The sequence below is a fragment of the Oncorhynchus masou genome, chromosome 6 (assembly GCF_036934945.1).
Source record: "Oncorhynchus masou masou isolate Uvic2021 chromosome 6, UVic_Omas_1.1, whole genome shotgun sequence".
NCBI classification, from domain to species: domain Eukaryota; kingdom Metazoa; phylum Chordata; class Actinopteri; order Salmoniformes; family Salmonidae; genus Oncorhynchus; species Oncorhynchus masou.
The window spans coordinates 71,192,829-71,203,763 of NC_088217.1; the positions used below are offsets into that span (position 1 = coordinate 71,192,829).

At 42.4% G+C, this 10,935-nt stretch overlaps 2 protein-coding genes across 2 annotated transcripts; one reads left to right on the forward strand and one right to left on the reverse strand.

Annotated features, from left to right (window-relative positions):
- The first annotated feature begins 605 nt into the window (after positions 1–605).
- LOC135542555 (frizzled-7-A-like) lies at positions 606–3,901 on the forward strand. Its single transcript, XM_064969618.1, has 2 exons — positions 606–976; positions 1,300–3,901. Exon 2 carries the CDS (start codon positions 1,311–1,313, stop codon positions 2,988–2,990), a length of 1,680 nt encoding a protein of 559 aa, XP_064825690.1. The 5' UTR covers positions 606–976; positions 1,300–1,310; the 3' UTR covers positions 2,991–3,901.
- A 2,085-nt stretch (positions 3,902–5,986) lies between these two features.
- Positions 5,987–8,793, reverse strand: LOC135542556 (small ubiquitin-related modifier 1). The gene is made up of 5 exons (XM_064969619.1): positions 8,644–8,793; positions 8,173–8,247; positions 7,419–7,496; positions 7,229–7,300; positions 5,987–7,143 (listed from the first exon to the last, which is right to left on the reverse strand). The coding sequence occupies exons 1-5, from the start codon at positions 8,653–8,655 to the stop codon at positions 7,075–7,077; spliced, it is 306 nt and encodes a 101-aa protein (XP_064825691.1). The 5' UTR covers positions 8,656–8,793; the 3' UTR covers positions 5,987–7,074.
- Positions 8,794–10,935: the final 2,142 nt, after the last annotated feature.

A 10,935-nucleotide genomic window follows, 5' to 3' on the forward strand; every position in this document is an offset into this window, starting at 1 on the left:
AAAAACTCAACAACTTAAAATTATATTTGATGAATGAGCCTTGGGCAAAATTCTAAAACATACTTAATCGAGATACAAGTCAAAAGTAAAATGTTCTTGGCTGCCTAACAGTTTTTGCAGTCCACATACCAAGATGATTTACCAGAAACGTTGGGCTCCACTCTGAAATAAACAATACCATAAATATTACAATTATTGCTCTACTTTGTCAGAGGCCTGGCTTACGAGTTTAACCCTGGACACTATCCTGACAAACAGAATGAGATATAGGGCATGAAAAAGAACATAAATTACTTCATGTAGGTCTAAGAAGCCGTAAAAAGTAGGATGGTGGTCTAATGTTATTTTTCAACTTCTAATATTTTGAATGTCTCCTAAATTATCTATAGCCCGCTCCCAACATAGAATATAGAAAAATGAATATTTTAAACCATTTTTATATTTTAATTGACCATCAAAAAAGGTATACAAAAAAAGATAATCTACTGTATCGCATAAAACTCCACCCTTTTCACTTCACTCCAATCAATGGCGAGATGGGAGAGAAAACAAATCATTCAATTGGTGGAGAAAGTGTGGTTTCAAGGCGCCCCTGAAAATACGCATGTGTGGGTACCAAGAAACCGATCAAACTCTGTAGTGTGGGGGAATCAATCTTGCAAGTTTCTCTAGAAAGAAGATCATGGTTTTAGCGTTGTGGGAAGAAGTAGTTTGACGAGTAGTATACTTTTGGAAGAGATTTGCCTTTTACTACAGACTTTGAGCCGGGTTAATCGTAGTGCATAGCCTACCAATGCGCTTCGAGCTAAACATTGGCTGAGTTGTAAACGCGAGATGGAAAACCATGAGGTTTTGCAGACTTCAATTTTGCTTCAACCTATAATGTGATGTAAGGAAGATTTGTGGGTATCTGGAAGAAATTAGTCAACGTATTCCATTTTCAAGTCTTACGTTTGTTTCCAATACGAAGAACCAGGTCAGTAAAGAAACGAACTGCAAAAATATATATATTCTATTGGAATTTCACAGGTTTTCAGTGGTTTGATTGGAATAAATAAATCCATCACCAGCAATCCTCCATTTTCTTGGAGAGTTCTGTGAACACTGGAATAAGGAATGTGAGGAGAGCGACCGAGGGCATTTTTCAAGCGTTTAACTTTGTTTTAACTTTAGGCTCCTCTCCATTTTTATATAGACGGGAGAAGAGAGGACATTTCAACCTTTTGTGGACTGAAATTGATTTGGGCTTTTTGCAGCTCCGGGGTAATATTCTAAGCCACTTTTTTGTTCTGAACACAGGGGCTGCTATCATGGCGGTAAGGAGAACCTGTGAGTGGATTTGGATAACGGGGTGCGCGCTGGTGACTGTTTGTCTAATGCTGGAGCCGTGTACCGGTCAGTATCATGGCGAGAAAGGAATTTCTATACCAGAACACGGGTTTTGTCAGCCAATTTCTATCCCCCTCTGCACGGACATTGCCTATAATCAAACCATCATGCCGAATCTTTTGGGACACACAAACCAGGAGGAGGCGGGGCTGGAGGTCCATCAGTTTTACCCGCTCGTAAAGGTCCAGTGTTCCATGGACCTGAAGTTTTTCTTGTGTTCCATGTACGCACCGGTGTGCACAGTTCTAGAACAGGCCATCCCCCCATGCCGATCACTGTGCGAGCGCGCACGCCAGGGCTGCGAGGCGCTCATGAACAAGTTCGGGTTTCAATGGCCAGAGAGACTCCGTTGTGAGAACTTCCCCATCCACGGCGCTGGGGAGATCTGTGTGGGTCAAAACACTTCAGACACGGACATCCCTACCTCGGACCCCACTCCCAACCTGCCTGAGCTCATGACCCTACCCCCAAACATCGGTCGCCCTGCTGCCCAGCCCTTCTCCTGTCCCCTACAACTTCAGGTCCCAACCTACCTCAACTACAAATTCCTGGGGGTGAAAGACTGTGGTGCCCCATGCGAGTCCACCAAGCCCAACGGTCTAATGTATTTCCGCGAGGAGGAACTGAAATTCGGCAAACTCTGGGTGGGTATCTGGTCTATCTTGTGTTGTGTGAGTACACTGTTCACTGTGCTCACATACTTGGTAGACATGAGGAGGTTTCGCTACCCGGAGAGGCCCATCATCTTCCTCTCAGGCTGCTACTTCATGGTGGCGGTGGCCTACACAGCAGGCTTCTTCTTGGAGGATAAAGTGGTCTGCATAGACAAGTTTAAAGAGGACGGTTACAAGACGGTGGCCCAGGGCACCAAGAAAGAGGGCTGCACCATCCTCTTCATGATCCTCTACTTTTTTGGCATGGCTAGCTCCATATGGTGGGTCATCCTGTCCCTCACCTGGTTCCTGTCTGCTGGTATGAAGTGGGGTCACGAGGCCATCGAGGCCAACTCTCAATACTTCCACCTCGCGGCTTGGGCGGTGCCGGCTGTCAAAACCATCACTATCCTGGCCATGGGGCAGGTGGATGGGGACCTTCTCACAGGGGTGTGCTACGTCGGCATCTACAGCGTGGATTCGTTGCGAGGGTTCGTCCTGGCCCCCCTGTTCGTCTACCTCTTCATCGGAACCTCGTTCCTCCTGGCCGGGTTTGTGTCTCTGTTCCGTATCAGAACCATCATGAAGCACGACGGCACCAAGACGGAGAAACTAGAGAAGCTGATGGTGAGAATCGGGGTGTTCAGTGTCCTGTACACCGTCCCCGCCACCATCGTTATCGCCTGTTACTTCTACGAGCAGGCCTTCCGCGACCAATGGGAGAAGACCTGGCACATGCAGACGTGTAAGCGCTTCGCGGTGCCGTGTCCGGCCAACAACTTTGCCCCGATGACCCCGGACTTCACGGTGTTCATGATCAAGTACCTGATGACTATGATCGTGGGCATCACGTCCGGGTTCTGGATCTGGTCAGGGAAAACATTACAGAGTTGGTGCAGGTTTTACAAACGGCTCAGTAACCGCAACCAAGGAGAGACGACCGTATGAACTTTGTGGAAGTTTAATGTGGAGGAGTTGTGTGTTTAAAAAATATATATATTTTTGATGAAACCGACTGAGCATATCCCTTCCCATCTCCTATTGGACGTAGGACATTTGAACTCTGAAAAAAGTACTTTTACTTTGAAAATGTCCCTCCTGACAACCTTATGAGCCATTGACTGAACATTTGTTCATTATTTGAAGGGTTTTAACTCTTCAGTAACCCCCCCCCCCCCCATGACATTTTAAAACATTCTATAATCTCATTTAAACATGACTTTTAAACCACCATGTGCCACCCAGTGATGTAATGGCAGCAACAAAGAAAGTCTGTTTTGCCATGACTTTTCAATATGTTTTCAACTATTTTGTATTATGTGGTGAGTTTCTCATCCAAGGAGAAACGAGGGATACGGGGCTAATGTCTGACGAGAGCAATGTATGTTAAGTTTTGCAAGGAATTGCAAAGGTTTTTGGAATATGTGCATTTAATTCCTTGCTTCTGTACTTTTTAAATTGATGTTTGTGTTTCTGTTAACGTGTGGCTGATGTTACTTTTACGCTAACTTGCAGACATCTGAGAACATTCATCTTGGCACAGAGAGAAATGTCTAACACACACCTTTAAAAAAAAGTTGTATTATGCTTGTGTATAGTGTTTATGTCCCAAATGGCACCCTATTCCCTATATAGTGCACTGCTTTTGACCAGAGCCCTAGGGGACCTGGTCAAAAGTAGTGAACTACATAGGGAAGATGACGCTATTAAATTGCCACATTTTGTAAATATTCACCCTTTTTCAAAAGAACATATGTATTTATAAGACTTATAATCTTGCTGTTTCTACTTGATGTTTCTTAATGCAATATGGCTTGTATCTTGTACAGTTTTACAGAATAAAACGATGACGTTTTTAACCTGCGGTCACTTGAACGTCATTGGTGTTCCTTTTTGGATGTTTTTAAGCATACGTTTTTGAAAGTCTAAAAGAAATCCTTGAACGAGGCAATGTAAAACCAGCGTGATTGTGAGGCCTTCCTAAAATGTATCCAATGGGTAGGATGAAGGGGTACGCTGTAAACGAAGGCCTAGATATTTTTTTATTTTACCTTTATTTAACTAGGCAAGTCAGTTAAGAATAAATTCTTATTTTCAGTGACGGCCTAGGAACAGTGGGTTAACTGCCTGTTCGGGGGCAGGACGACAGATTTGTACCTTGTCAGCTCAGGGATTTGAACTTGCAACCTTCCGATTTCTAGTCCAACGCTCTAACCACTAGGCTACCCTGCCGCAAATAGTCTGAGAGATTCTGTTTCTAACGTGGTTTGGAATATCAACAATTCCACACCTAACGTCCTCAATTACTTTTAACATCTGCTTGTACAATACTCCTTATAAAGGCTGTAGTGTGGACACATTACCCTGTTATACAGCATGTTGCTATTTAGTTTCTCTGGTCGTCTCCTGTTGTAACCTCCAGGTCTAACGTCTACTCACTGCTTGGCTGTGGAATAGTATCTCTACAATGGTGTCACGTCAATATATCAGAGCCATTGATTCAAGATTGTATTTCTGTAGGAAAAATAACTAGCATGATGAGTTCAAGGGGGGGATTTGCCCCGAAAGCTTACGAACAGGAAATCGACACACTGCCTTGAGCGAATCTCCTCCTTTCCTGCTGAAATGTGAGATCTCCTTTTCGGCTTCTCTTGTCTTGAGTTCACCTCTCCTTCCCTTTTTGTTTTGGTTGTGTGTCCTCGGTAGGGCGGAGTGGAACAGAATGTTGTTTTAGACATTGTGCGTTATCTGTTCTATATCTATTACGTGGTGTGTTCAACTGGAGTGTCAGTAGGCCTAAAATAATGACCCGAACGTGCATTTGTATCGTATTACTGTTGCATTTGTGCAACGGAAACGAGAGTACCTAATCCAACAAGCAGACATGATTTTGTTGAACAATATAAATATTTGGGGGAAAATCTTATTTGTTTGAAAACTGTTGCAAAGACCAGCATGATATTGCCGTCCAATCAAGGACAGATGCCTGCAGTCAACGTAATCTGATTGAAAGAGTAAAGGAATTTTTGCACGTTAACCTGGCAAAACATCAAGCTAATTATGTCATTATCTCTTGCTGTGTTTCACATTTCTATAAGGTGATGTAATTGGGTCAGGATCCACAAATTTGAGCAACTTTCAGTGTTCTGCAAGCACAATAGCAAAAGGCTGCATGTGTAACTGAGTTGATATATAGCGTTGAGACATGTTCACTCTTCATATCGTGAGTTCACACACACCATCCCCTCCCCGTCTCCTGGCTGGCCCACATCTGGTAGTGTTTTGCCACTGTGAGGTATCCCAGGCTTAGAAACCAGATCTCCTCCAGGCAGTCTTAACCCAGGGCCTGATATATACACACACACACAGTTTACTGACCTGACCCTAAGTCGCTCTCTCTTTCTGCACTCTGCTGATTCTCTTACCCTGTCACTGGTCAATGACTCTACTCCCCCTCCCTTCAAACTCCACGCCATCCTCCCTTCCCTGGGCCTCCATGAAATCGGACGCTTTACAAATAAATATTTGCCTTTTCCAGGTAAGATAATTGTGAGTAAACATATATTAAAAATCACATTGAGAAGCGTCACTGCTACATAATGGAGTAAAAGTGACATTTCCAACCAACATTCATTTTTATCATAATCAATCCCAGACTGGACAGTTATTTTAAGACTATCATTTTGCTTTTACATTGTCCAAGGCCTTGACTGGAGGATAGGCAGCACGGTAAATACCCTCTGCATGTGACTATGTACATGGCCAAAGTTGTTTTCATAATGTATCATGGAACGTGAGATGTCAAATAAATACCCAGTCACTCTCATAAACATGACGAGAGTTCCCTCTGGTGGACAGGAATCCAACCTGCAGTCCTAATTCAGGACATTCTTGTTTTGTCTGCAATGGTATACACGTGTCAAAGTTGGAAAATATCAGTCCTGTTGTTGTTAAACATTTTATTCAAAAAAAGAAAAATTATCTGCTTCAAACCATCCGGATCAAAGCCTCCATAAGGAGTTATTTGTTGCATTGACATTTCTATGTGTGGCTACTGTTGTGGTTCAATACAGCAAGATTATCTTGATAAAAAAAAGAGAAGAAAAACATTTAAATCCAAGAAGAAGCCAGAGATTAAACAAACTTTAACCCCTTGAAATTATCTGAACTTAAACATTATTCAAATAGAAATAAAAAAGAACACCTAGGAAAGGCATCAACTAGATACAGCCACGGGCTGATTTTTTTTCTTGAACGGGTGGTCAGGGGACCAGAACATAATTAAGAATAATTTAGAGACTGCAAATTGACCCCAAGAAGCCCAAACAGATATATTTGACTGAAACATAATTTCAAGCCTTGCTTACATGTGTATATGATCACATCTCTTTTTGAAACAAATATCCAAAATTAAAATCACTTGTAGCAGGTCCGCTGGTGTTTTACAGTCTTATGTCCAACAATTAAAAATATTGTTTTTGGCCCGCGGGCAAATAAAATCACCCGCAGGCCAAATTCAGCCTGCCAGTTGGGGAACCCTGACCACGGACAAACTAATTATTACACACAAATACTGGATGCAAAAATATACATCCTGATCATAAAAACATTTCATATTTTAAATATCATTAGACCATATCCATCAGTGGTAGCAAACATGGGATAGTTAAAGATTCAAAACAATGCTTTAGCATTCAGAGGTGGTATATTCAAACTTTAGGTGCGAAAGAGGCGTGTGTAGCAGAGTCTAGAGGAAACCAGTCATTGTATGCATGTTCTCTCTCTCAATAGGGGTACATTCAGCTATGACACTGTCTGCACTACAATGTTACCTGCATTGTAAAGGAAGGGAGAAGAAATGACTGCGAGGTGTTTAAAAGGAGAAAGAACAGATCGTCTATCCATTCTAACACAGTCGTTCTTTGTGCCCTCGCACATGGAAGCCCCAATAGAGTGTGTGATCCAGATGGTGCAAAGCACAAAAGCAAAATACATACAAAATTCTAAATGAGAAAAAAAAAATACAGCAAGTCTAATCATTCCAAAGTCCACCGGTCTGTTCCTGATACACTTCAATGACATCCTCATCTTCCATTCCAAGCTGGGGAGGGAGAGAAAGTCAGACAAAGATGCAAGCATGTTCAAGGTTCACAGGAAAACAAATTGAAATGTCACGGTTGCGGTACCTCTTTGGGGGTTTGGTTGTCTGAGATTCTCTGTCCTTCAAAAAGAAACCTTAGGGTGTTCATTGGTACACCCTGCAGGAAGGAATCACACATGGTTGCATCAGATACTGGGAACATGATGACATTAATTCTGAAGTTCTGACCCACATTGTCAAAATGAGATGGGACAATCGTTGGGCTTCATAACTACCTGTCTTTGACTGTAAGATTCCTTTAGCTTTTTTAGATGTGTTGTCATCTTCACTTTGAAGTGAATTTCGCTGTTGTCCTGAAAGTAAAGATAGAATTAGGCTTTTTTGTTGTTGTTGCCTTTTCTCAATTGGTTTTACTCAACTGCTGCATCCTCTCTCTCCTCCGTCCTCTTTTTGTAAAAGGTCAAAGGTAACCGATGGAGATGGAAAGTGGACGGAAATGCACTAGTATGAAATGAGACTCCTCCAATGGTGTGTCATCAGGCAAATGACGTTTACAGGGTGGAATCCCAAAATTAAAACTAATTTAGCTAGTTGTGAAATACATTTAATAGATTAAAGGAGGGGCAGCATATGGTTTAAATGTTTGCATGCTTTTCTCCTTCGAGAAAACATTAGCTGATTCAATTGTGGCAAATTTCTAAACTTGTCTTAAGGACTCAGGTAGGATACACTTGTGCCACAGAAAGAACAATGAGCTAGTTACAAAAATATTTGCTTGTGCTTACTTACCAAAAGGAGGTTATCAAGGAAGGAAGGACCCTCTTCTATTTGCCGACTAACGAATTGACACTCTCCTCGACCACTTATCAGTTTCCGAGAGAGGGCGGAGGAGAGCGGGAGGACAGACTTTTACCCAAATGAGAAAAGGCCTATGGCTCCCCCAGTGTCCTTTCATATTAGCACGTATAGGAAAGGAAATGAGGCAAGGAAGTGAACTCTCCTGTCTGAGATGCATCCATATTATCTTACCTGACCAATCACCTTCAGTTTAATGTACTCTCCATCCTTCTTCTCACTTCCATCTCCACTTGAGGGTTTTGTCTCCTGGAATAAAAGTGTCCCATTGACATGTACATACAACATTACATCAGCATAGTCAGCCAGCCTACTGCACTGTCAACATGTCACGAATCCCTCCATGGTTGCCAAACAGAATAAGTTGAATCGGTGCGTAGTAGACCAAAATGGAGAGTCAGGTGACATATAGCTAGCTACAATCTTGTAAAAGTAAAACCTAATGTTATACCGTTCGTGCACAGTCAGTGGCACTATTTTCGATCTAGCTAACGTTACCTACAGTAGATAGCCTGTGTTAGCAAACACTACTCTTCTCGGCCCACACAACGGCTAACGTAGCTTGCTAGCTAACATTGCTCAACCATTATTCTGTCTCTTCAACCAATTCAGACAAGTAAGATGTTAATTAAACCGTAACCCTACCGTGTCTGACATGATCTTTTTCTTGTGATGTTTATTTTATTTCACAAAACGTTTAGTTCAAATTGTATACACTGCCTCGGGATTCTTTCTGTTTTGAGAAGCAGGTACCATTAATAAACTGACCCGGAAAGTGAATATTTCTGGTTCTTCTTCGTCTGTGGTTTTTATATGGCGGCTGGGAACCAACTCCAAAGTGAATTACCGCCCCCAACTGGACTGGATTACTGGAGCAGAGATAGGGAAGGGCTCAATCTTAGCCATTATTCATCGTCTCCTTAAGGAAACTAAGTACATAATTAAACACTACATAAGATTTTCTCAACAGTTCATTTAAGCTTGTCTCTTCAACACCGTTACTCCTTAAATCTCTACCTGTACATGACCATCTGATCATTTATCACTCCAGTGTTAATCTGCAAAATTGTAATTATTCGCCTACCTCCTCATGCCTTTTGCACACAATGTATATAGACTCTCTTTTTTTCAACTGTGTTATTGACTTGTTAATTGTTTTACTTCATGTGTAACTCTGTGTTGTCTGTTCACACTGCTATGCTTTATCTTGGCCAGGTCGCAGTTGCAAATGAGAACTTGTTCTCAACTAGCCTACCTGGTTAAATAAAGGTGAAATAAAAAAATAAAAAATAAAAATCGAAATACTCCCCTTTCCCTCCCATGTTGCTGTCACTGAAGTAGAATGTGTCGCCATGTTTTCCTGACTGTGTTTACATCTCCCAGTTGTATGTTTTCCTGACTGTGTTTACATCTCCCAGTTGTATGTTTTCCTGACTGTGTTTACATCTCCCAGTTGTATGTTTTCCTACCAATTGCAATGTACTGTTGAGCCTTGTGTGTCCCAGTCTCAGCTTTGTGATTACACTTTCCTCCACTCTTCTCAACCTGAGGACATCCCTGCCCCCACCATTTTCCTGGATCTTATACAGGTTTCTTCCCTTTCCCTCCCTGTTCCACATTGCTTGCCATTTGTTTTTAACCACTGTTGTTATTAACACGTAGCTTCTGCTTTACTGATTGACATGTCCATAACAACATTAGGATGTTTGAGAGCCTGCTTGGTGAGAGCATCCATCTCCTCATTCCCCTCTACTCCCACATGAGGTGGTACCCAGACGAACATCACAAATACCCCCATCTGTCTCACCCGACACAGGCACTGCAAAATCTCATACAATACATGTTGTCTGCTTTGTGACAGAAATTAAGCTCATCAGTGCTGCACGTGTCAGAGCAGTTGACTATCCTGTCTGGCCTCACCTCCTCCACCCACTCTGCAGCCAAGAGCATAACCAGCAACTCCACTGCGTATACGGATAAATGGCCTGTTGCTCTTTTTGTCACTGCCACCTGAAACTCAGAAACACTAAAAGCTGCACCTGTCCTCCTTGTTTTAGGGTCCTTAGATCCATCAGTGAATACAACATATTCAAGACAGCATACAAACAGTCCCACCTCTCTCACCATGCTCTTACCTAACCACCAAAAACTTGCATTCAGATCTCATTTATGCTCCCAGGACTCTAGGACCACCTTTTTTCCCCAGGGTGTGTGACTTTATGTCCTTGAAGATTTACCCAATATTTCATGGGTAGTTATTATCTTCTCAACTTTAACGGCATCTCTCAAATCCAATTGTATTGGTCACATACACATAATTAGCAGGCGTTATTGTGTGTGTAGCGAAATGCTTGTGTTCCTAGTTCCAACAGTGCAGTAATATCTAACAAGTCACAACAATGCACACAAATCTAAAGTAAAAGAATGGAGTTAAGAAATATATCAATATTAGGACAATCAATGTGGCTGCCACCGGGGGAGGTCCTGACTGCTCCACAACATATTCTTAGAGCTTGAGCCTGGATTACGTCTAGCTTTTTTAAAGATGTCAGAGCTGCTGATCCATATGCTACACTACCATAGTCCAGTGAGAACCTTGATAGGGCTGTATATAACATTTTTAATGCCATTCTACCCGACCCCCCCACTCCATTCCTGACAGGCAATGCATCACATTCAGTATTTTATTTCCTTTGCTAACTACTGTGTTAATATGTGCCCACCCATGTCATTCGAGTGTCAAATCAGACCTTCAGGAACCTAAACACTTCCACCGTCTCCAGCTTCCTCCCGTCGAGCTTCAGCTATACTTCCGCCCGAACATTCCTGCTAGTAGGAAACCCAGTCTGTGTTTTCTCAACGGAGAACTTGAAGCCTCACCCGAGGGACCACTGCTCAACTTCTCTGATTGCTTCTTGAACTCTCGCAGTTGTATGT